Source organism: Oncorhynchus nerka, linkage group LG11 (assembly GCF_034236695.1).
Source record: "Oncorhynchus nerka isolate Pitt River linkage group LG11, Oner_Uvic_2.0, whole genome shotgun sequence".
Classification (NCBI taxonomy): domain Eukaryota; kingdom Metazoa; phylum Chordata; class Actinopteri; order Salmoniformes; family Salmonidae; genus Oncorhynchus; species Oncorhynchus nerka.
The window spans coordinates 46,985,609-47,011,571 of NC_088406.1; the positions used below are offsets into that span (position 1 = coordinate 46,985,609).

The following is a 25,963-nucleotide window of genomic DNA, read 5'->3' on the forward strand; positions in this document are numbered from 1 at the left end:
TTCCCCCTGCCGTCTGCCTGCCGTTCCCCCTGCCGTCTGTCTGCCGTTCCCCCTGCCGTCTGTCTGCCGTTCCCCCTGCCGTCTGTCTGTCGTTCCCCCTGCCGTCTGTCTGTCGTTCCCCCTGCCGTCTATCGTTCCCCTTGCCGTCTGTCTGTCGTTCCCCCTGCCGTCTGCCTGTCGTTCCCCCTGCCGTCTGTCGTTCCCCCTGCCGTCTGTCTGTCGTTCCCCCTGCCGTCTGCCTGTCGTTCCCCCTGCCGTCTGCCTGTCGTTCCCCCTGCCGTCTGCCTGTCGTTCCCCCTGCCGTCTGTCTGTCGTTCCCCCTGCCGTCTGCCTGTCGTTCCCCCTGCCGTCTGCCTGTCGTTCCCCCTGCCGTCTGCCTGTCGTTCCCCCTGCCGTCTGTCTGTCGTTCTCCCTGCCGTCTGTCTGTCGTTCCCCCTGCCGTCTGCCTGTCGTTCCCCCTGCCGTCTGCCTGTCGTTCTCCCTGCCGTCTGTCTGTCGTTCCCCCTGCCGTCTGCCTGTCGTTCTCCCTGCCGTCTGTCTGTCGTTCCCCCTGCCGTCTGCCTGTCGCCCCCCTGCCGTCTGCCTGTCGTTCTCCCTGCCGTCTGTCTGTCGTTCCCCCTGCCGCCTGCCTGTCGTTCCCCCTGCCGTCTGCCTGTCGCTCCCCCTGCCGTCTGTCTGTCGTTCCCCCTGCCGTCTGCCTGTCGTTCCCCCTGCCGTCTGCCTGTCGTTCTCCCTGCCGTCTGTCTGTCGTTCCCCCTGCCGTCTGCCTGTCGCTTCTCCCTGCCGTCTGTCTGTCGTTCCCCCTGCCGTCTGCCTGTCGTTCCCCCTGCCGTCTGCCTGTCGCTTCTCCCTGCCGTCTGTCTGTCGTTCCCCCTGCCGTCTGCCTGTCGTTCCCCCTGCCGTCTGCCTGTCGTTCCCCCTGCCGTCTGCCTGTCGTTCTCCCTGCCGTCTGTCTGTCGTTCCCCCTGCCGTCTGCCTGTCGTTCCCCCTGCCGTCTGTCTGTCGCCCCCTGCCGTCTGCCTGTCGTTCCCCCTGCCGTCTGTCTGTCGTTCCCCCTGCCGTCTGTCTGTCTGCCTGCCTGCCTGCCTGTTCTCCCTCCCTCCGCCTCTGCCTCCGTCTCTTGCTATCCGTCTCCCTGCAAGACATGTCTCTCCTTCCATAATGAGAATCTCTGTCTCTCTTTCCCAGTCGCCACATCCATCTACCCACCGCCAACTCTTTTCATCATCTCACTCGGTGGGCAAGACAGAATCACGCCTGTTAGAGAAAGCAAAGGATTAGGCATGAGTGTAATCAAAAGGTCTAATCCTTCTTTATCCATCATAACTATCTCAATCTAATTATACATCTATACAACTAAAACAGATTGAAATCCTTATGAGAGTAGGTCATTTTAAACCTTCTGGGCACGATGATGTTTTTCTAAAAATGCAGAGATTTAATTCACGCCGTGAGGGGTCTTAAGCCAATCTAATGAATTCTCTGACTTGGGTTGTTAATGAGTGGAAGACTCGCTGAGGAACTGGTGGATGAGAGCGAGAGCATGACCTTCCTCACATCCCTATGGGCATTAATGTGAGTGCATTTCCATTTCAACTACAGCATCTCACCAGCCGATCATCAGTACACTGTACTGTAGAGAGAATGGCCTCAGCACAGAGTTCTGATAGTCATTAATGTCCTTCCCTCCACTCCCCTGGCTCAAATTGATGCTTGGATGGTATATCTCTGTTGCTCTCTCTCTCACACACACACACACACGCACACACACACACACACACACACACACAAATGCACTCATCATTACATACACAAACACACTCAGAGCATATCTATAACCTAATTTCCGGCCCAAAGACAGGAGGAAAAGAGATGGCCTCATTGCACCAGCACACTGAATGAAATACGTCTGAGAGTTAATGTTGTGATGGGGGAGCGTATCTGCGAGGAGCATGTTATAATGGATTAATAACAAATTGCGTTTACATGCGTTTTGTGCACGAGGCCTCAACGCACTTTACATTTAACTCATCCCATCCAACAACCACAAATTGCAGCCACCTGTATATGTATTTTGTGCGCGTGTGTGTGTGTGCTTGCGAGTGTGAGGGTACACTGTATGCGTCTGTGTGTGCATTCGTGTACTTGCACGCGTGTGCGTGTTCACACGTTCCTGTGTGCATGGAGTGTTTCGGTGTCCTACCGGGCCGGTCTTGGGGGGGCACTGGATGTATCTGGCCAGGCTGATGACGAGGTCGTGGGTGATGGGGTCCACCAGGTTCCTGAAGCTGGCGTAACGGTACAGCACATCATCCAGAGACGTGGACTCCATCCCCAAGTCCTACACACAGACAGAGAGAGAGAGAGACAGGAGAGATGTGGAACCGGGTTACATGATTAGAGCCAGCGGTTTTCACCAACCGTGTGACCCGGACCAGCAAAAACCATAACTCGCCTTTATCTCGGGCCCGGAGGTTATACCGCCTTGTCAAGACAACCTCTGGGCCCTACAAAATACACAGAATTCACCTCCGATCCGATATATCAATATTACGTTAGTTTATGTGACAGTGGCTGACTGGCATACAGGAAACTAGCACACATCCTTATTGACTTGCACTCGGAGGTGGGATGAACAAAAGTGCAAACACTCACAAATGCACCACTGCTAATGCAAACTTAACACTGAAACCTGCTGATCCAGTAGCGTTGACTCAAACACTAACAGATAGTAGACTTCAGCACCAGGAAAGGGGAACACGACTTTTCCTTCAGGCGCGGGAAGTCTTTGTCAATTCATGCAAAGACCTTGGATTTGCTTGCACTCCCTAACGTAGAAACCTGTGGGGAAATAGTGTTTTTATCTGAAGCTCAATCCATGGCAGACGATGGATTGCTTTATGTCTTCGCAGCCATCTTGAGGTTAGCTACTGGGTCGGCAAACGTGTTTTGTTTTTTCTCTCTCTCCCTCTCTCTCTGAGAATCAGAGCCTTGACACAGGTCACGGACACCCCTCACCTGCGTTCACCCCTCACCTGCGTTCACCCCTCACCTGCGAGACCAACCACTTCAGAAGAGGTTTAGACAACTCAAGTCGCTACTACACATGTGCTTGACTTCCAGGAATATCAACAGGTGGATCACAGCAGTTTCAATACACACACGACACCTTTTTTTCCCTGTTTACCCTAGCATTGGGGCCACATCATGAACAACGTTAGAACTGTGTGGTGTGCGGCCATTTGAGGGTGTGTGTGTGTGTGTGTGTGTGTGTGTGTATGCATCCATGACAGCTGGATGAGTCACAGGACATGAGGGAGGCGATTTCCCCCAGTGCCCGCCGAGCGAAGCGGTAAGAAATCAAGCCGCTCTACAAATAGAAAACCCCTAAATGGAAATGCATCTGACATCTCTGTGTGTTATCTTCGGCACAGCACAGCAGGTTTAGGTACCTGCAGTTACAGATTTGGCCGCGAATTGGTGAGGGGAGAGGGGTGAGGGGTGGAGGTGACGGGGGCGGTCTGTGGTTCTAGCCGATGTAAAAACAACACGGCAAAGGCAGAATGAGACCGAGGTGGAGAGAGAGAAAGGACGGAAAGCAGCAATTCCCTCTAGCAAAGAAAAGGCCATGCATTTTTTATGTCAATTGTCCGGTATTAAAAATGAATGGCTATGACAACTAAAGCCGCAAAATGATTGGAACTGTGAAGTGGTGGCGTGAGAGGGGGGTAAGTGAGGACAATACATTGTCTTTCATTAGAGTATTCCCCCCACATCAATATTAGCCACATTCATCATCAAAGCAGTGGACTCCCTGCAAACGGACTGAGGAGAAATAGAAATGAAGAGGTTTTTTTTCGGTACATTTGGGGTTAACAGAGCTGCCCCTTCATTAATCAATTCCAATTTAATGGGAAATTCCATGGTATCCGGGCAACAACGGGGTGCACCTGGTTGCCAGTGAACTGAGATGCTTCTCTCAGTCTCTCCATCTTTTTCGAAGAATAGGCACTCGCTCTCTCTTCTCTCCCTCTCACTATCTAAGTCTCTCTCCCTCTACATCTCGTTCTCTACCTAAATCTCTCTCTCTCTCTCTTTCGGTCTTCTAACCCCAAATGAACTGGCAAGACAAACAGTAACAGCATCAGAATCAACAGTTTAGTTTCTAACCAACCTGTTGCTGTGTGGACTGAGGGCATGGTGATTATACTATATTATACAACAGGTGGGTCTAATTCTGGATGCTGATTGGATAAAACCGTATTCCAGCCAGTGTCTATTCCACAATACATTTGATCACTACTATAAAAAACATCTAGAAATGATTTCCCATTTCTTTTAGATTAGCATTTGGTTTTCAACTGCAGAGATTTGTATAATCCTTGCTGTCTGTCTCTCTGACATTTACAACATTGTTTCAATATTCAAATTTGATCTCTAGCTGTCCCATAGTAATGAATGTGTCGGGAGTCGTGAGGAGACAGACAGGCAGCTTTTCTCAGCCAGTCGAAATGATGAATCAGCCATTGTTGTAAATGACTATCTGTCATCTAAGTTGACATAATATACATTTTAATGGAAATATACAAAGGAATGTCAATAGAAAACAGGTCAAACTAAATGAAACGCAGCTACTTCGCAGTCTTTCCAGCTTCAGTTTGAAGTGATTGTGTTTCTGTAGCTGTGTTGTTGGCTAGCTCCTCTGAACAACAGTGTCCTGACTAGTGAGCACATTTTCTAAGCCAGACGAAATCTCGCCTCATCAGCTTATTATGGATGTATCCAAATAAATGTCACTAGAAAACAGTTTAAACAAATGCAAATGCAGCTACTTTGCTGTTATTCTGTCTGCACTGTTTGACATGACAGTAAGTTAGCCGTAGTTGGCTAGCTAGCAAGCAAGAGATAAGAACGTTGCCAGCCAGTATGGCAATAGAACATTTAGAATGAACGACTGGGTCGAGTCCATAGATATAGAACAAAAAGACTGAACGACTGGGTCGCGTCCATAGATATAGAACATTTAGAATGAACAACTGGGTCGAGTCCAAAGATCCAGAACAGAAAGACTGAACGACTGGGTCGCGTCTCTGGCAACCGAACCGATAAAACAAACGACCAGCTGGCTTGGGTAGCAACCCTAGATTTGTGTTGGGACTATATCTCGTGGAAGAATGAAATAGTATGAATACATTTATCGAAATATGTTTTTTATTCAATCATTATTTGAATATGTTGGTAACCCGTTGTATTAAAAGTGTTAATAGCCTCAAAGCCAGTGTTTGGAGGATATATTTTCACGGTTTGCCAGATCTTGACCTCGTCTCTGGCCTAACAACACCCATGCCAATATATCCTCCAAACCCCGGCTTCGAGGGCATTATCACGTAAGTCTAGCGGGTGTGTTTTGAAACGGAGGGCCACACTCTTAGAAAAAAAGGTGCCATCTAGAACCTAAAGTTTTTTTTTTAGTCCTACTTGGAACTTAAAAAGGGTTCTCCTATGGGGACAGTCGTTTTGGAACACTTTTTTTCTAAGTGTGCAGAGCCAGAGCTAGAAGATTGATAATGACATGATAATACACTGTGTGTCCCTCCATGGCTTCATCTCAGCCTGGACCAATAGTTACAAAGTGTCTCAGAGTAAGAGTGCTGAACTAGGATCACGTCTCCCGTCCTTATAATCTAATTCAGTCTGGTCGACAATACAAAACTGATCCGAAATCATCACTCCTACTACGAGACGCTTTGTAAACAGAGGCTCTGATCTCTGAACAACAACCAGCAGGGATTTGTTTTTTTTTATTCAAGCAGGGAGTCATGCTGAGACCACAGTGTCTTTCACAGATGAGCCCTGCATGAACACATCAATTACACTATACACATCTGTATACACATCAATTACATATAAAGCAAACCCAAAACCCAAAAAGCAAAACACAATCATATGAAACAAGCACATTGTTATGATTGAAACAAACACATGGTCCCTCTGACATCTGCCTGAATTGCACCAACTTTAAGGAATTCTGGGGATCATTCCACATAAGGCGTAAAACATAAAAACTCAAAGCAGATGAACTCGGTGGAGATGGAAGGGAGTCCGGGTCTGGTCATTTATACGTCTGAAGGTTAACAATGAGGTAAGGTACGGTGGAAGTTTATGCAAGAGGGCTTTATAGACAAAAAGAGAGCCATGCATCAAATCTACGAGACTTCGAGGAGCACACATTCTGATACATAATGAAATGGTGTGTACCGGAACCAATCGCCGGTAATAAAGCGCAACGCGCTGCGATAAACTGCCTCCAATTAGAGCGGCAGATGCATTCATATAGACAATATCGCCATAATCATATAGATGACGTCACCATAGTCAATAACCAGAATGAATGTTGACTGAACCCTTTGTTTTCTGCTAGTTAATGAAAGACACGACCGGTTCCTAAAGAAGTAGCCTATTTTCATTTCTAACTCGTCAACATGCTTTTTGAAAGAAAGCTTTTTGTCAATCCAGATGCTGAGATATTTATAAGCGGGGGAAACGATCAATTAGTGCACCAAAAATCCTTAAATGGTGGAGGATTGTCTGACCTCACCACTATGATCCACAGGTTAACCCTTAAATTTACACAGCTGGCGCGGTCAACCTGGAACCTCCATCTTCTGAGATGGGTTAGCACATGGATTGATTGGTACATAGCCTCTATTTCCAGGTTTCTATTTTGGCAAAGCTCGAAATGTTTACAGGGAAGGCGACAATATGACGGCTATGCGAGACTCATTTGATCGTATCAAATTATACCGAGTGTTGAAGTAATGAAAAGCAATAACCCTCGAGGGTGATAGATCGACAAAAGGAGTGAACCAATCGATGAAATCCTGTCTGATATTCAATATAAAGTGTATAGGTCTGGTGGGATCTGGCGGATAGAGCTTCATGTGGGCCTTAACCACATCGCGAAGTTGGATGCTTAGTGAAGTTCTCTTTCTTAATTATGTCTGGAGATCAATGTTATGAGGTAAAAGCACCTTAGTAGGAAAAGCTCTTTCTACCAAATTCTCCCTATCCCTCTTTTCCTCCACTCTCCCTACTTACCTCCAGTCCCTCCCTCTTTCCTGCCCTCTCCCTCCTTTCCTACTCTTTGTCTGTCCTTTCCTCCCCTCTCTTTCCTTTCCACTACTTTTCCCACATGGTCCAAACACACCAAGACAGTCGTGAAGAGGGCACGACAAAGCCTATTCCCCCTCAGAAAACTAAGAAGATTTGGCATGGGTCCTGAGATCCTCAAATGGTTATACAGCTGCAACATCGAGAGCATCACTGCATCACTGCCTGGTACGGCAATTGCTCTGCCCTTGACCGCAAGGCACTACAGAAGGTAGTGCGTACGGCCGAGTACATCACTGGGGCCAAGCTGCCTGCCATCCAGGATCTCTACACCAGGCGGTGTCAGAGGAAGGCCCTAAACATTGTCAAAGACCCCAGCCACCCCAGTCATAGACTGTTCTCTCTACTACCGCATGGCAAGCGGTACCGGAGTGCCAAGTCTAGGACAAAAAGGCTTCTCAACAGTTTTTACCCCCGAGCCATAAGACTCCTGAACACGTCATCAAATGGCTACCCGGACTATTTGCATTGTCTGCTACTCTGTTTATCATATATGCATAGTCACTTCAAACATATCTACATGTACATACTACCTCAATCAGCCTGACTAACCGGTGTCTCTATGTAGCCTCACTACTTATGGTTAGAGCCTGTAAGTAAGCATTTCACTTTAAGGTCTACACCTGTCGTATTCAGCGCACGTGACAAACACACTTTAATTTGATTTTCTCCACTCCCTCATTTCATCCTCTCTCCCTCCTTTGCTACTCTCTCCCTCCTTTGCTACTCTCTCCCTCCTTTGCTACTATCTCCCTCCTTTGCTACTCTCTCTCTCCATTCTCCCACAGGCCGATCAAGCCTGGCTGAATGGCATCACAGAGGAGCCATAAAGTGTGCCACTCCTCTAATTGCATCAGCAGTGAAGGCGAGCCGAGCCTCTGGGCATCTGTTTCAGCAACACGACACAGCCCAGGAAGAGTTATGCTCCTCACAAACACCATTGACAGAGGGGCAAAGGAGGTGCAGGGCGGGAGGGACGTGAGATTTGCAGGATGCATCTCATCGGCTTGTTATGGTGTCCCTACAAGAGCAGATACTGTAGATAGTCATTTACACTTACAGCTATCTGTCATCTAAGTTGACCTAATATCCTTTGGTCATTTGACTGTATTCCAATGCTGGGTCATATTCATCAGGGCACACCGAAGCAAAACATTTCATAACATTGTTCAACGGAAAACGACCGTTTCATATTGGCCAAGTTCAGGTAGCACCTCCCCGTTTCTTCCCATTTCCTTCAGCTTCGTGCCGAGCGAACACACGACCCTGGTGTGACATCGAAGGGAGGTGTCGTTTGAGTTGGTCTTCCTTAGCATCCACGTCCTCACCTCACTCAGACAGACGGTCCCTCTAGTTATTGTACATCCCTGAAAGTGCGGTGGGCACGCGGCGGTGTCGGCGTGTCCGTGGTAAGAGCTAATCACGACCTAACTGAGAGAAAGCACACGCAGCTTTCTGACGATCACACCTCTCTACCCGTCTCTGCATCAGTCCATCTGTCTGCCCTCCTCTGTCCTCTGAAACTCACCTCCCTCCCATCTGTGTATCCCTGGCCGAGTGAAGGACTTGAACAGAGTGGATGTAAGCTAGACTCAGACTAGGATTTGCAGTGAATTGACATGGGATTTGGGGTTATAGTAGATGAAACGCACACGTGCACGCACATGCACACACACACACACAAGCACAAAGGTGCACAAACACACAGCACACACATACAAACACAAGCACACAACATCACACACAGGCACACAGTCAAGAACATACCATAAACACACGTGCGCACACACTTACATATAAACACACACACACACACACGTACACACACCTGCCGGAGTGTCTGCAGCATCTCTGTGGCCTTGTCCTGTTTTCCTTGCTTGGCCATCAGCATCATCTCCTGGATCATGCTTATCCGGCGCTGGTAGGGCGGAGGGGACCCTCCACGACTCAGCCGGTCCCCTGACCTCAACATGAAGGAGGTGAAGATGTCACCCCTCTCCTTGGTAGGGGTCCGTTTCCACCCGTGCTGTGGGCTGGGCCCAGCCTCTTGGCACCCTGCACCTTTGGTCTGTTTGGTGCCCATGTTCGGATGTTAGAATCTGCTGTAAGAAGTGACTTGCTCCCCAAGGCAGTCATGCAAGGCTGACTTGCATAAAAATATTTGTTTTTGCACTAAACATTAACCCCCCCCCCATAAAGGGCTTAAAGTGGATAGGACTTCTGGGTTCGTTCTCCACCTGACTCTCTGGACAACACACCTGTCCCCTCGTGAATAGTACACTGTCCAGCTGTTAGAGTGCAATACCAGTAGGGGAAACAACATCCAACACATTCATTCAGATTTTAATACAATGCCTAACTCACATAATAAGCTTGAGCGAATTGGCTGCTATGCGTGCCTACTTTAAACACAAACAGAGAAACACTTAACCCCATAGGCCTACACTACCCAACCCGGGACACAACCCACAACTTTTGTTCCGCAATTCACGGAACATAGTCTATAAATAATTACATGTTTTCCACAGAATTTTGTTAGGATACAAATGTCAGAGCTATGTGAAATATGATCAGCTCTCCCTGCGCAGAGTTCTTTAGCAAACGATGAAACAAATATTGCAAAAAAGCCTCGGGAATAGCCGTCTTCAAGACAACGAAATAATTTTAACGAATTCACTGTAATAACAATCGGCTGGTAAAAGCCCCTCAAGTCGGTGAAGAGCTCGGATGATGCTTCCCGCAGCATGGCCGCAAATACGGGGAGCAGCAGTCCCGCAGATCGCCAGCAAACTCCGATCGGATGCACTCGCTCGCAGCGCTATCCTGGAGACGACTTCATTTCTGTCCTTCACATATAAACGGCTATCTTCTGAAGGGCCGCTCCTAAATTGATGTGACTCTCATTGTCACGAGTGTCTCCTCTCCTCTCCCGTCCACATTGGAATCCTCTTCCCTTTTAATCAATAATTCCACCTATTCTGCGTCTGTGCAGAAAATGAAAAAGAAGCTAAACGAATGTGGTGGTGGCGATAGAGACAGGGCATGGTAATGTTCATCTTTATCTGCTCCGTTTGTTTATACACCTCTGCCTCTCCAAATGACTCACGTGTGATGTCAACCTCTTCCTTTGCAATACATTGGATTCGTTGTTCCGCTCTTCGAGGCATGTCCTGTTAGAACGTCCTCAGCAGTAGCCTAGGGTAGAGTCCGGGAACTGGTCGAGGGTGTCTCTTGTCTGTGCTGAATTATAGGCTGCGCACTGTCGAAGGAGCGGACCAGAGCAGGCGCCGTGAGTACAGTGCGTGTGAGCGCTTCTCTCCTCAAGTCCTGGCACTGTGGGATGGGGTTGGGCAGACTGCTCCCCACTACAAAGACGTCCTGCCAAGAGGATATTGCAACTGTAGCTAGGCCAACATCCATTATATCTTTGCCTTTTCTTCTTAACGGTGTCTGGGGATGGGGTGGGTTAATGTAAAGGTACTCTAGTGCCTACAATAACCTATAATAATTAATAACACTCAGTCCTATGACACGTAAATACTTAGATAACATTAGGACCTTGGCTTATACATTAAGCACATTGAAAAGACTTCAGACACTTTTACTCTCGTAATTGCAGACTTTCAAATGACATAAATCTGCAGCTTTGGTCTGTTTACATGAAGTGCAAATCATTGTATTGCGTTATATGGACCTCTAGTGTTGGCTGCGTGGAATTACATATTTATTTTAGGGCCATAGTATTGTTTTAAAGCATAGTATGAAACTATGGAATAGTATAGTCGTTTCTCTAAATAAGTAAGACTATTTCTCAGATTTAAAATGAATAGAAATCCCTGCAGCTGATAGGCTACTCACTGTCATCAGTTAGATTTGAAATGGGAGTCAAAATTATATTCAGTATCAAATAATCATCAAATAACATTTCATGTTCAATCATTTAAAAAAAGGACCTCACAATCATATGATTTCAAGATGCGCAAGAACCAAATCACAGCTCAGAGATACAACAGGAAAGATGGGGGCATGTTTGTAGGGGTTTTTGTCTAGCAGTGTGCCCTCAGTGATCATGATAACGGTTCAGCATAATCTAATATTTACCATTTGTAAACTTCCCTTAGTAGGAACTACACCTATAGCAACAGTATATGCTATATGTCAGCTGAGCTAGTTGCCCTATTCAAACGCATTAGAGACTATTAAATTAATTTTCATAGTGTCGGCTCATGATGGCTTCAAAAACTCAAATCTGAGTGACTGCCTGGTTGCCATGTTACTGGTTTTCTTTCAGTTATGAGGCTTCTAGATGACCAGTAAGAGGGGGAGGGGGGTGTCCTTTTATGCTGAGTGCACACAGATCCATTTCTCAGCCAAAATGCCCCACTCTCCTGCAAGGATAGACCATCGTTTCCCAAACTCGGTCCAAGGAGTGCACGTTTTGGTTTTTGCCTTCACACTACACTCAAAGCTTGATACATTGAATCAGCTGTGTAGTTCTAGGGCAAAAACAAACTAAAACGTGCACCGCTTGGGGTCCAGAGGATTGAGTTTGAAAAACACTGTCCATTGGCTAATCAATACAGTAAATACCTGACCATTTCTTTAAAATGTACATTTATTTGTCTTTACAACTTTGTCACAGAACATCTTTCAACCATTACCACAGTCATCTCAAATCATCTATCAAAAAAAGTTTTTCTTCCCTAAACAAGGCAAAAATCTAACTGAGACTTCAACCCACAGAACTGACTCAAAGGGTTGGATACGACAGACTCGAGCAGCATAGCACCCGGTCAGTCTCCCAGACACCTCCCTCACCAACACACACCACGGTCAAATAACAATACGAAATGTTCAGATCTAAATACGTTGTGTGGAACAGACACGATTCGCTGTCATGTCGAATGAGGAACCATGTCTGCTCTATGCATGATATTCATACCTGAAACAGATCACTCTCCTGAACCCGGCCCTCTTATCAGACAAAACCTACAGGTTGGTAATCAATGGGGGTCACTACGACATCCTTAGCTCACTGACTCCTTCTGTATTCCACTTTCTTGTTCCGTTCAATGGTAACATCCCAAACAGCAACCTATTCCCTATATAGTGCACTTCATTGGGAATGGGGTGCCATTTGAGACATAACCAAGGTTCTCTTTCCCTTTTCTACATGTTTCACCACAGGCCCCATCAGGGAGGCTCAAAGTGACAGACAAGCCAAACAGGCACAACAGAGTAATTTGCATAATACTATACATCAGAGCAACATGGAGGTCTAGACTTGACTGAGGTCTCTTAAAAGAGTAGGGCTCCTATTGGACATGTTCTATTTGGTTTAGTAAAGTCCTTTCGATGGTTTCCCACCAGGTCTGCTGATTTGAACCATTTAGAAACACCAATAAAAACACCAAGGGAGCCTGGCTTTAGACGTCTACCTCTGGGTCAAGCGATTATGGCTGAGAGAAACCATTGGAATAATTCATTCCCACTCATAATAATAAATGCAAATACCATCAGTGCTCACCGTGCCATTCTGCCTATGCAGAACGATCTCAAGCAACAACCTCTGTGACCGAACGCTTGTCCTTCTCCTTCCCACTAAAAAGCAAAAGTTCTCATTAGCTACAAATGTTGGGATGCCAATTTTTGTCCCTTCTCATTGAACATCTCATTTCAATGTGCTCAAATAAATCAGTTTCTTAAAATATCAATGAGGAAGAAGTAGCAGAGGAAGGGTTGATCCGTTCCTAAGGATGGCTTGGCTGTTCGACTGCGCTGAGGGACATGGCCCTGCTGCTGCGTTGCCTCAGAAGGTGTAGCCAGCCGGGGGAGCCTTGTCATCCTTGTTGCTCTCCAGGGAAAACGGGGGAATGCGCACATCAAAGTGGGAGCCGTCCGTCCTCTCGATGCGGAAGGTTCCCCTGCACACAGAGCATCATTAGAATCTTGACCATCACACTTCTGTACTAAATGTAAGAAAGGTTGTTATTTATTTTTTAATTACTCTTGCGTTTAAGATTGTTTACTTGCCTGTAAATCTGTGCAAGATTCAGTCAAACATCAATCAGTATTTTCAGTTTCCCCAGCTTATTTTTTTTACCACAAGGACCAAGTACAAATAGCAAAATCGGTTGAACCTCTTTTGGCTAGGGGGCAGTATTTTGACGTTCGGATGAAAAGCGTGTCCAAAGTACACTGCCTGTTACTCAGGCCCAGAAGCTATGATATGCATATAATTGGTAGATTTGGATAGACAACACTCTAAAGTTTCAAACTGTTGAAATAACATCTGTGAGTATAACAGAACTGAATGCAGGCGAAACCCTGAGGACAAACCATCCAAAAAAAAAAAAAAGTTCAGTCTACCAGTGTTTCCAATTGCTGTCATGTTTATTATGAGGCGAAAGCCTCCCAGATTGCAGTTCCTAAGGCTTCCACTACATGTCAACAGTCTAGAAAGAGTTTCAGGCTGGTTTTTGGAAAAATTAGCTAGAATGTAGTTTTTCTAAGTGGCTCCTATTTTTGCTGTAGTGTTTTAATGCGTGTGGATGAGAGCGCGTTCTGTGTTTGTATGCATTTTGAAGGAGGGAAACCGGTGGATTATTGAATAAAGTGCGCCAGCTAAACTGAGTTTTTGGGGTTATAAAGAAGGATTTTATCGAACAAAAGGACCATTTGTGATGTAGCTGGGACCTTTTGGAGCTACATTGACGTTTACCACAGCAATACTCGTGCAGTTCCTTTGAATGTTACTGTGTGTAGAAGGCAAGGGTAAGCTGGGAAGAACTTACCACATGTGTCCACTGGGTGCTTGAAGGGAAACATGGCTGCTGTACTGGAAGGCTGGCTGCTCTTTGGACAACACTGGTTCCTGGGGACAAAAACGGTTGGTTATGGCTTCTACTCAGTCGTGGAGGTAATATACTGTATGAGTGGCTGTACATGCTTCCTCTGTCCTTGTTCCCCCTTGAAGGTTGCCTGAAGAAGGGACCTTAGATCCTCTCATCCAATTGGCTTGGAGAGGAATTGAGGAAACAAGGACAGAGGAAGCAAGTATTTTGCCAGCTGGTAAAGTTTCCAGACACAGCCATTGAGCGTTTGTAATTCCATTGTGTGGAAGCGGTTGTACTACCGACCCGGCCTACGACCCCACGTCCCCGGACCGTCTCCAGCGTGCCTGACAGGCTGAAGATCCTCCAGTGTCTCTCCCTCAGTTGCACCACCTCACTTCCCATGTTCTCCAGGCGGATGCAGTACCGCCACTGTGAGACACACATTTTGGTGAATTTGGTACACATTATGTCGCCGTTCTGATGGTCTACATTTGTATCCTCGACTGGATATACGAGGCCTACATCATACATTGGTAAAAGTTGAAATTATTAGTCCTTTTTCAGGGAATTGTAAAAAAAAATTTTTAAGTTTACTTACCCAATACACATGAGAATTTTGAGCATCCTGAGAAAGAAAATACTGTATTTATTCTTTGTGCGCAGGTAGATTCAAGCTCATCATAAGAATCACACAGCAGAGTGGGAGGAATCAGGAATGAGCAGAACATTATTGAAAGAGCTCATTGGACCGTGTATACCATTTACTTGATAGGAACTGACAGTTAAAACACTGTGGCTTTCTCTCAATGTCTTAACCTGTCCTCCCCTTCATCAGCACTGATTGAAAAAGACTCGAGGTGAAAACAACATGGTGGCTTTCACCAGGTCAGTTCTTTCAGATCAGTGCAGTAGAAAGAAGTGGCAATGAGAGGACAGATATCTTTTGAGAAAGAGCCTCACAGTCCCAACAGTGACATCGTCCTCACCCTCATGCCCATGTAGAAGGGGATGACGGTGACCCGGATGTTCTCCGTCGTCTCTCTGTGCACGTCGGACAGCTCCAGCCAGGGATGATTCTTCTCCTGCCATGCCTTCAGAGTGTCCCTCGCACTGAACGGGGGAGCTGGGGTGGCTGGACACACGGTTTACAGTCATATACACTTGTGAATGCTCACAAAATAATTGGATATATTGTATACTAGATATATTGATATACAGTTCCTGTGAATGTAAAATAAACATTTGAACACTTTATAGTACTACTGAATGTTTTTAGAAACTGAAAAATAGTATACTTTATAGAAGTTAATTTGTGAATATTCCCAAAAATAACTGGAAATGTACACAGAGTGTATAAAACAGTAGGAACACCTGCTCTTTCCATGACAGACTGACCAGGTGAATCTAGATGAAAGCTATGAGCCCTTCTTGATGTCACTTGTTAAATTCACTTCAAATCAGTGTAGATGAAGGGGAGGAGACGGGTTAAAGAATAATTTTTAAGCCGAGACAATGATTGTGTATGTGTGTCATTCCGAGGGAGAATGGGCAAGTCAAAAGATTTAAGTGCCTTTGATAGAGGGATGGTAGTAGGTGCCAGGCGCACCGGTGTGTGTCAAGAACTGCAATGCTGCTGGATTTTTCACACGCAACATTTTCCCATGTCTATCAAGAATGGGACATCCAGCCAACTTGACACAACAGTGGGAAGCATTAGGGTCAACATGGGTCAGCATCCCTGTGGAACGCTTTCGACTCCTTGTAGAGTCCCTGCCCCGACAAATAGGGACTGTTCTGAAGGCAAAGGGGGGTGAAAGTGTTAATGTTTTGTACTCTGTTTATACTATGCTGTACAATGAAATGATACGTGGAAACTGGAAAACAGCGAGTGGCTGGAGCTTACTTTTGTCAGGGTTGAACATGAGGAAGCGCTCAAACAGCTCGTGCTGGATGGGGACCTGCTCTGTGGAGTTGTAGGGCAGGATGTCTTCATGACTCACATAGTCCAGACCTGAAACACACACAATGACAGCCAGGCAGAATGGCAGTCAGTCAGGAGGCTGGCAAGGACAGAAGTAGTACAAGGACATAACTAGGGTAGTAATGCAAAAATCACCTGGAAGCCAAAATGATATACACACACTGACAGTGCCATTTGCAGATAAGAACTCAAAGCATTTTTGTGGGATTTGAAAAAAAAAAAAAAACTTTTAAAAACTGCTAGCCAATTGTTCTGTTTGAAACTAAATCAAAGGATGTAGCCATTTACTACCCAGGGAGCAGCAGATCATGTGTCGTTTACCTGGGATGGCATAGAGGGCTCTGCTGTCGTCATGGCTCGCCAGGAACGTCACTGCTTCGGTCTGAGACCTCTGAGACTGTCAACACAACAGGAGAAACAACTACAAGACTGGCAGATATCATCATTTAGGCCGAGTCAGTATGTACTAGAGGTCGACCGATTAATCGGAATGGCCGATTAATTATGGCTGATTTCAAGTTTTCCTAATAATCTGTATTTTTGGGCGCAGATTTATTTGATTTTTTTTACACCTTTATTTAACTCGGCAAGTCAGTTAAGAACACATTCTTATTTTCAATGACGGCATAGGAATGGTGGGTTAACTGCCTCGTTCAGGGGCAGAAAGACAGATTTTCACCTTGTCAGCTCGGGGGACCCAATCTTGCGACCTTACAGTTAACTAGTCCAACGCAATAACGACCTGCCCCACTCATTGCACTCCACAAGGAGACTGCCTGTTACACAAATGCAGTAAGCCAAGGTAAGTTGCTAGCTAGCATTAAACGTATCTTATAAAAAACAATCAATCATAATCACTAGTTAACTACACATGGTTGATGATATTACTAGATATTATCTAGTGTGTCCTGTGTTGCATATAATCTGACTGAGCATACAAGCATCTAAGTATCTGACTGAGCGGTGGTAGGCAGAAGCATTCATTCAAACAGCACTTTAATGCGTTTTGCCAGCAGCTCTTTGTTGTGCGTCAAGCATTGCGCTGTTTATGACTTCAAACCTATCAACTCCCGAGATGAGGCTGGTGTGACCGAAGTGAAATGGCTGACTAGTTAGCGCGTGCTAATAGCGTTTCAAACTTCACTCGTTCTGAGCCTTGGGGTGGTTGTTTCCCTTGCTCTGCATGGGTAACGCTGCTTCGATGTGGTGGCTGTTGTCGTTGTGTTGCTGGGTCGAGCCCAGGGAGGAGCGAGGAGAGGGACGGAAGCTATACTGTTACACTGGCAATACTAAAGTGCCTATAAGAACATCCAATCGTCAAAGGTTAATGAAATACAAATGGTATAGAGGGAAATAGTCCAATAATAACTACAACCTAAAACTTCTTACCTGGGAATATTGAAAACTCATGTTAGGAACCACCAGCTTTCATATGTTCTCATGTTCTGAGCAAGGAACTGAAACGTAAGCTTTTTTACATGACACATATTGCACTTTTACGTTCTTCTCCAACACTTTGTTTTTGCATTATTTATAACAAATTGAACATGTTTCATTATTTATTTGATGCGAAATTGATTTTATTGATGTATTATATTAAGTTAAAATAAGTGTTAATTCAGTATTGTTGTAATTGTCAGTATTACAAATAATATATATATATATATTTTTTTTTTATAGCGGCCGATTAATCGGTATCGGCTTTTTTGGTCCTCCAATTATCGGTAAAGGGGTTTAAAAATCATAATCGGTCGACCTCTAGTATGTACAGTACAAACATTGCATTGGTAGTGTTCAGTGGTAACGTACTATGTGAGGGCAGTCCCGCGTGTCGATGAGGACCTGGTAGTAGGTATGAGTTCTCCCCTTCACCTCTTTTGACCCGTGAGAACCAGGAGGCTCTGGCTTGCTGAGCGACAGAGCATGGGTGTTGAAAATGATAAGACAAATTACCCAATCAAATTAACATAGAACACACATCAACAAAATAAAATAACTCCTGGCCCTACCGCTGAGATGTGATACGCACCTGTCAGACATGGGAGGAATGATATCCCGGTCATAGATACGGGCGTGCCAGGGGAACAGCACGATCCCTCTGTAGCCAAACACACTATGAAGGAAGAGCTGAGGAGAAAACATGGAGAAACATAGACTTGAGGTCGGAAAGAACTTTGTGACAAGGGCAACTACAATATATATATATATACATACATACACACCTAGGACTATTGTACAGGGCCACCATTCACCGAGGACCGGTTTCCCCCAGACACAGATTATGAATCGTCCCGGACTAAAAAGCAAACGCAATGACAAATATTTTTTGGGGTCCAAAACTAGGCATAATCTGTGTCTGGGAATCAAGCCGGCCCCTAATGTTCAGGCCTATGACAGCGAGGCAAAAGATGATTATGAGGAGGGAAGGCCAGGACCAATAGTTCTGGTCTGGGTGGATAAACCGCATGGCGCTGCCTCTCTTACCTGGCCTGTTTCATATTTGCCGTGCTGCTTCAGCGCCTCAAACACTCCCACCGTCTCCAGAACCTTCCCCTCCGGCCTGTTCCTGCCAAACACAGGCCACACTGACAAACTGGAGCAAAATCACATCACACTTGAGGTGTTCACAGGTCCACCCGAACACCTGAGATCCGACCCTATTTGTTAACCAGAAAAGCAATTTGGCTGATGAACATTTTTTTGTGTCACTTGTGTCCAAATCCCATGTGTAACTTTGTGTGGATTTTGTCGCACTGCTTTGCTTTATCTTGGCCAGGTCGCAGTTGTATTTTAGAACTCACCTGACCTACCTGGTTAAATAAAGGTGAAATAAAATAAATAAAGTTAGGGGTCTAGGTTTGGTTGGGTTGAGTCTGACTGTTCCCCCTTTTTATTTAATTTAAATGATCATGTCCAGGTCTGATCGTCCCTGGGTCCAACTTTATGGAGCCAAGAAGACCTGTACATCACACTAATGTAGTTATACAGTCTCAAATAGCCAAGTGTTGCAGCAGCTTGGAAAAGGACCAAGTACACACAATACACAACATGAGCACTGGGATGACAGGAACACACGGGTCATCGCCTAGTCAACCCCTTGGACTAAAGCTAAATCTCAATCACAAATCAAACAAGATTAAATAAAAACACATTGATTTATCAAAGTTCAAACAAACATAAATACCACGTCTAATCTCGTCATTCCCTTTGACTCTTCACTGAATTATAATCAACAAGGTACTGGGAGCAACAGCTGGCTGTGTTCAAGTCCCTCATGCATTTATGGATCTATTCCTCAAAACATGGGGGGGTGATATTGCGTGGCTCCTCAATACATCCATATTATTATCAGAAGGTAAGGAGGTGGAAGAGCTCAGCCCAAAGGCTTGTATGTTCATCAGCTGCGTTGGCAATTACTGGCAGAGGTGGTCCCTCAGATTATTATACTGGTCACTGACAAGAAAGCACGACCAGGCTGGTGAAATGCCATAACAAATACATTGTTAAAGAAATGGAGGGTCAGATCGTTAACATGTTTCCTCATTTCATGGAGATTTCATCATAACAAAAATAAGTTCTCATTCAGGGAGAAAAGGTGAGAAACAGGACAGTAATATCTTACATAAAGGGTTACATAAACTAAAGTCAGAATTACAAACTGGATCGGTCTTCCAATTGTTAACCTTCTGGGCTCCATGTCAACGCAAGCCCTCCGCGTTCACTCCCTTGGCATGAAGGGCACAAAGGAAATTGGACCCATTTACTCTGTGCCGGCTCAAGCCAACCTGCTCCCTTATATAGGCAACAGCAGATAGGCCCAAAGCTCTCTACGTTCTTCCACTCAGACAAAAAGTGAACTAGCTAATATAGGCCAGATATGTTGCCAACTTTCTACTAGTGTTCCAATGTCACGCTTTCTAGATAAGTGGCTTAGTGTACATGCAGGTCTACACCCGAGGTGAGGTCTTCACGGATCCACCCGGACACCCGAGTGGGCCTGGGTCCGAAATTCTAACTTATCGGTTTTCGTCCTGTTTGATTGTCATCGGGTCTCTGGAACTACAGCTGATAGACCCAAGTGGACCGGACCACAGCTCTGTATAGCCCATAGCATATGTATTTTATGCTAATAAAGTGCATTTATTGACTTACAGAAGGCCTAGCCAACATATAGATCTATTCGTTTATCAGCCTAGCTGCTCTTCTGGTTAACTAAATGTTGTCACTCGGGTCTGGTCCTAGACCCGGACCCATTAGAACACGGGTTGATTTGGGTTAGATTGTTCTCTTTTTGGACCTGAGAATAATTCTACAACACTCCCACTTTGAACCCAGTCCGAAAGCAACCATGATTGCAGCTAGGGCTGGCCCCATTTAGTAGACTGGTTAATTGTTTGGTCGATAGGCTGTTGGTGGACCGAGATTTCTTTAGTCGAGCAGTAGCAAAGAAAAATAAGTGTGCACAAGACACCTCTTATTCGCATTGGTCTGAGTGGAATAATCCATTGTTAAGGCCATGGGAATGGCACAGTCCATCACTAAGATGTGTCTGTGAAATTGTATATGGTTATATTAGGTAAGAACAATGGTGCAAATAATATTTTATAACAAATGCGCTTTCTCCCGCATTGGATAGCGGTCACTGTCCGAGGTTCTGAAACATATTGGTGCGCTGTTGAATTGGCGCCTTTTCCTAGACCATGTTGCTATATGCATAAAATCTAAGTTACCCGGCATATTGGTGTCGAGAACAATACGGTGGAGGCAGCAGACGGGAAGACAGTCCTTGCCTTAATTGTCTAAGAGGAAACACCAATTTAAGTAGGTCTATAAACAATAGCCAAACTGTTAAAAATACATGGCTTCATAAATTATCCATATACATCTACAGAAATAAGAGATCCTGTTTCTGTTGCCTGTTTAATAGCCACAAATTTGGCAGTTTCTCTCTTTGCTATGCTGTAATAAAGGCTTTCCACTTTCAGCCTCTCTGGTATCATTCATTTAGCGTTGCTTACACTTACAAATTGTAAAACATTATATTCATAATAATAATAACAACCCTCCCTATTCTTGATCTCCTTATTGTTATTACTATTATGATCATTATAATAACAATAAAAAATAATGTCATTATCATTAGTAAGCTTAGTATAGCAGCCTTGTATAACCACCGTCGACTGTAGGCCTCAGAACAGTTCAGTCTTAATAGCGTAACTTACTTAGGCCTCTATTTCAATACTTCGATAGGCTACAGTAGTGTATCAATCAAAAATGTACTCGTTCATGTCGTCACTCAGCATACGAGTCACTTATGATTTGAAAGGCAATCAAGGATTTTAGTTTCACAATAAAAGAAATGATGCGACCCTTGAATAATTACTGTACATAAATAAACCATTCCATTTTGGAAATTGCATTCACGAATGAGACTGCTTTTAGCCTTTGCTGTAATAAAGGATTTACAAAACAAATTGTTACAGAATCTCTGGTGTGTTGATTTATATTGTTCAAAATGGTCAGGAAAATTATATTGTAATCTAACAGCACCCGTTTGGCATACATAATATGCACGCAGCACTTGCTACTTATCTTTTTCTTGAGCTCCAGTATTTTCCACAACTAGTCAAATTTATTCCACACATCCGACTTCCCCTTCACCTCCTGAACAACCAGTAAACATTCCTGGTTATTTGTCATGTCCTCAGCATCCATCAAGCTGTCACGTGTTATGTAGTTTGTTACAACCAATTTATTGATGCAATTATGATATGCTATAAGTCAGGCCCTATTGGTCCTGTGCATGCAATGCATACATGTGTCATGTGAAGAGAGCAAGGGTTGAGGGAAAAGAGATTGTTTTTCCTCAACAAATGAGGGATTTCTGTACAGTATAATAAGAGACTGGTAGCAGCAGCCGTTATGTGAGTGTATAATGTATGTACAGTATACAGTGATTTCGGAAAGTATTCAGACCCCTTGACTTTCTCCACATTTTGCTATGTTACAGCCTTATTCTAAAATTGATTAAATTAATGACAAAGTGAACCGGTTTAGAAATGTTTGCTAATTTATTAAAAATATAAAACAAAATACCTTATTTACGTAAGTATTCAGACCCTTCGCTATGGGACTCGGGTGCATCCTGTTTCCACTGATCATCCTTGAGTTGTTTCTACAACTTGAATGGAGTCCATCTGTGGTAAATTCAATTGATTGAACATGATTTGGAAAGGCACACCTGTCTATATAAAAGGACCCACAGTTGACAGTGCATTTTCAGAGCAAAAACCAAGCCATGAGGTCGAAGGAATTGTCCGTAAAACAAGACAGGATTGTGTCGAGGCACAGATCTGGGGAAGGGTACCAAAAAATGTCTGCAGCATTGAATGTCCAAGAACACAGTGGTCTCCATCATTCTTAAATGGAAGAAGTTTGGAACCACCAAGACTCTACCTGGAGCTGGCCGCCAGGCCAAACTGAGCAATCGGGGGAGAAAGACCTTGGTCAGGGAGGTGACCAAGAATCCGATGGTCACTCTTGACAGAGCTCTAGAGTTCCGCTGTGAAGATGGGAGAACCTTCCAGAAGGACAACCATCACTGTAGCACTCCACCAATCAGGCCTTTATGGTAGAGTGGGCAAATGGAAGCCATGCCTCAGTAAAATGCTCATGACAGCCCGCTTCGAGTTAGCCAAGAGGCACCTAATAAACTCTCAGACCATGAGATACAAGATTCTCTGGTCTGATGAAACCAAGATTGAACTCTTAGGCCTGAATGCCAAAAATCATATGTGGAGGAAACCAGACACCATCCCTACCGTGAAGCATGGTGGTGGCTGCATCATGCTGTGGGGATATTTTTCAGCGGCAGGGACTGGGAGACTAGTCAGGATCGAGGGAAAGATGAATAGAGCAATGTACAGAGAGATCCTTGATGAAAACCTGCTCCAGAGTGCTCAGGACCTCAGACTGGGGCAAAGGGTCACCCTCCAACAGGACAATGACCATCACCACACAGCCAAGACAATGCAGGAGTGGCTTCGGGACAAGTCACTGAATGTCATTGAGTGGCCCAGCCAGAGCCCGGACTTGAGCCCAATCAAATATCTGGAGAGATATGAAAATAGCTGTGCAGCAACACTCCCCATCCTACCTGACAGAGATTGAGAGAAACTCCCCAAATACAGGTGTGCCAGGCTTGCAGCGTCATACCCAAGAAGACTCAAGGCTATAAATCAAAGTACTGATTAAAGGGTCTGAATACTTATGTAAATGTGATATTTCATTTCTTATATACATACACACCCATTTAAAACAAACAAAAGTGTTTAACTGTTTTTGCTTTGTCATTATGGGGTTGTGTCCAGATTTAAGTGGGAAAGAAACAATTTAATCAATTTTAGAACAAGGCATAACAAAATGTGGAAAAATGGAAGGGGTCTGAATACTTTCAGAATGCACTGTGTGTGTATGTACGAGTGAGTGAATGTGTGCTACGGTGCAGAGAATCAGAGCAGGTGATCAGTCCATTTCAAGTGTTCAGCTGTCTGATGGCTTGAAGATAGAAACTGTCTGGGAGTCTAGCTATGAATACTGAAAATATGCACAGCTCTGCTTGCAAGTTAAGCTCTATAAACTGTGTGTTATCAAGCGCAACAAAGTGCCAACATATGACACTGTTTGATATGCAAGTTGGGATATACTAAAAACAAATAGATTTGTCTGACAACAGGAGCTTGTGCAACGTGGCAATCATCGTTGCTCGAGGCAACATATCTGCCAATCATATATTATAGCTGGGCACTTTCATGTAAGTTCAGTTCTGCAAGTTTCTATCCAAGCTGACTTCTTGCCAAGTGTTGCACAGTCATGGTTAACTTAATCAGAGCATTCATTTTCCTACATTACCTAGCGAGATTACATACACACACAGTCAAAAGTTGACACCTACTCATTCAAAGATCCTTATTTTTACAATTTTCAACATTGTAGAATAGTGAAGACATCAAACTATGAAATAACATATGTTATCATGTAGTAAGCAACAAAAGAAAAGTGTTAACCAAATCAAAATATATTTTATATTTGAGATTCTTCAAAGTAGCCACCTTTTGCCTTGATGCCAGCTTTGCACACACTTGGCACTCAACCAGCTTCATGAGTTAGTCACCTGGCATGCATTTAATTTTAAAAGTATATTTTTTGAATTTCTTTCCTTAATGTGTTTGAGCCAATCAGTTGTGTTGTGACAAGGTAGGGGTGCTATACAAAAGCTAGCCCTATATGATTAAAGACCAAGTCCATGTTATGGCAAGATCAGCTCAAATAAGCAAAGAGAAATGACAGTCCATCATTACTTTATGACATGAAGGTCAGCCAATCTGAAAATGTAAACAACTTTGAACATTTCTTCAAGTGCAGTTACAAAAACCATCCAGTGGTTTGATGAAACTGGCTCTCATGAGGACCACCACAGGAAAGGAAGACCCAAAGTTACCTCTGCTGCAGAGGATAAGTTCATTAGAGTTACCAGACTCAGAAATTGCTTCAGTGTTCAAGTAACAGACATCTCAAAAGCAACTGTTCAGAGACTGAAGCTGATTGAGATAATGCCAAGAGTGTGCAATGCTGTCATCGCGGCAAAGGGTGGCTACTTTGAAGAATCTCAAATATATTTGGATTGGTTTAATACTTTTTTTGGTTACTACATGATTCCATATGTATTATTTCATAGTTGATGTCTTCACTATTATTCTACAATGTAGAAAATAGTCATAACTCTTGAATGAGAAGGTGTCCAAACTTTTGACTTGTACTGTATGAGAGAGAAAACTGAAGTGCATTGCTTGTAAACTCAGCCAGGTAGCTATGGCTAGCTTAACTTGCTGACAATCTTATAGTTAGCGGCGGCAGCTAAAGTAGTGGGGGCATGGCAGTAACAATGATGGAGCATTCAAGACAGTGGACAGACTTGCTAACTTACATTAGCTAGTTAGCTAGCTAGCTAGCTAGGACACATTAGCTTAGAAGGTACCTCTTACCGTGACGACATGAACCTCGTCTGCTGAATGTTGGGAAATCCACATGCTAAACACGGTAACCGGGGCCTCTTCACCTCAAGTCCACTACTCCCTTCAATAACACCCAATATTCGATGTGTCTGTTTCTTGTTGTATTTACTGACAACAGTCAGAAAGCCTCGTCGTATTGCACAAGCAGCCATCTTTCCTACTTCTGCACAAGCACGCCGAGGCTCACGTGTATAAAAGCGTGCGAATTTCAAAGTTGATTTAAAGGTTCAATGCAGCCGTTTTTATCTCAGTATCAAATCGTTTCTGGGTAACAATAAAGTACCTTACTATCAAAGAGAAATGTCTCAAGCGAGAATTTAACTAGGACTGTCTAGGGGTGTTCTTAGAGCGAAGTGGAAAACGGAAAACTAGCTGTTTTTGGCAAAGAGGTTTGGAAATTCTCTCTTGTTGGTCTATTAAAGAATTTACTGCAAAACTCAATTGTTCACAATTTCACAGTATTATGCCAACCGTATAGTGTGGAAATATATATATAAAACATAAGAATATCACCTTTTTGACTGCACTGGGCCTTTAAAAAGTTTAATTTTAGTTTTGGCACAAGATTTGGGATGACAGTTTAGGCCGCCACATAACGTCACATAGCGATCTGATTATAATGGACCAATAATCGTTCATCTTGCGTTTGCCTATTAATTTGATATTTGCATATGTACCCTCCTACTCTAGAATGAGAAAGAGGCCTCTTCTGTAAAAAACACATCTTGTCCTAAACTACTAACACTACTGTGTGGATATAAACAAATAATGACAGCTCTTTAGATTACTCATATTTTCATCATGAACAACATGCAAAGTCAAGCTACAGCTTTCAATAATGTGTTGCCTTGAATTCAACTGGTGCCATCGACGACACAGAGCTCAGTCAAGAAAGTCAAAAT

The 25,963-nt window shown here is 44.3% G+C and overlaps 2 protein-coding genes across 3 annotated transcripts in view; both read right to left on the reverse strand.

Annotated features, from left to right (window-relative positions):
- LOC115137002 (leucine-rich repeat-containing protein 75A-like) overlaps positions 1–10,510 on the reverse strand; it is a 26,222-nt gene extending 15,712 nt beyond the window's left edge. The window contains exons 1-2 of the mRNA XM_029672966.2: positions 8,999–10,510; positions 2,204–2,341 (exon numbers count right to left, since the gene is read on the reverse strand). Of these exons, the coding sequence (XP_029528826.1) occupies positions 2,204–2,341; positions 8,999–9,253 (393 nt within the window). The 5' untranslated portion in view covers positions 9,254–10,510. The remainder of the gene's footprint in view (positions 1–2,203; positions 2,342–8,998) is intronic.
- Positions 10,511–11,767: 1,257 nt separating this feature from the next.
- On the reverse strand, positions 11,768–25,265 carry LOC115137003 (polymerase delta-interacting protein 2-like). 2 transcript variants are annotated; one of them, XM_029672967.2, is made up of 11 exons: positions 25,032–25,265; positions 18,472–18,553; positions 18,017–18,114; positions 17,797–17,896; positions 16,309–16,384; positions 15,910–16,017; positions 14,993–15,138; positions 14,605–14,631; positions 14,310–14,435; positions 13,965–14,044; positions 11,768–13,094 (listed from the first exon to the last, which is right to left on the reverse strand). In XM_029672967.2, the coding sequence occupies exons 1-11, from the start codon at positions 25,211–25,213 to the stop codon at positions 12,980–12,982; spliced, it is 1,140 nt and encodes a 379-aa protein (XP_029528827.1). In that variant the 5' UTR covers positions 25,214–25,265; the 3' UTR covers positions 11,768–12,979. The 2 variants fall into 2 exon arrangements, with proteins under 2 accessions (XP_029528827.1, XP_029528828.1); XM_029672968.2 differs by having other exon boundaries at positions 18,472–18,547; positions 25,032–25,263.
- Between the last annotated feature and the right edge of the window lie 698 nt (positions 25,266–25,963).

Excerpts from the sequence above, each read along its gene's own strand:
- LOC115137003 (XM_029672967.2), bottom strand. The coding sequence starts at position 25,213 with ATGGCTGCTTGTGCAATACGACGAGGCTTTCTGACTGTTGTCAGTAAA. Across the intron at positions 15,139-15,909 it reads CATGTTCAACCCTGACAAAA|CCACCCCAGCTCCCCCGTTC; the intron begins GTAAGCTCCAGC and ends CCGTGTGTCCAG. Across the intron at positions 13,095-13,964 it reads GCACCCAGTGGACACATGTG|GGGAACCTTCCGCATCGAGA; the intron begins GTAAGTTCTTCC and ends CTCTGTGTGCAG.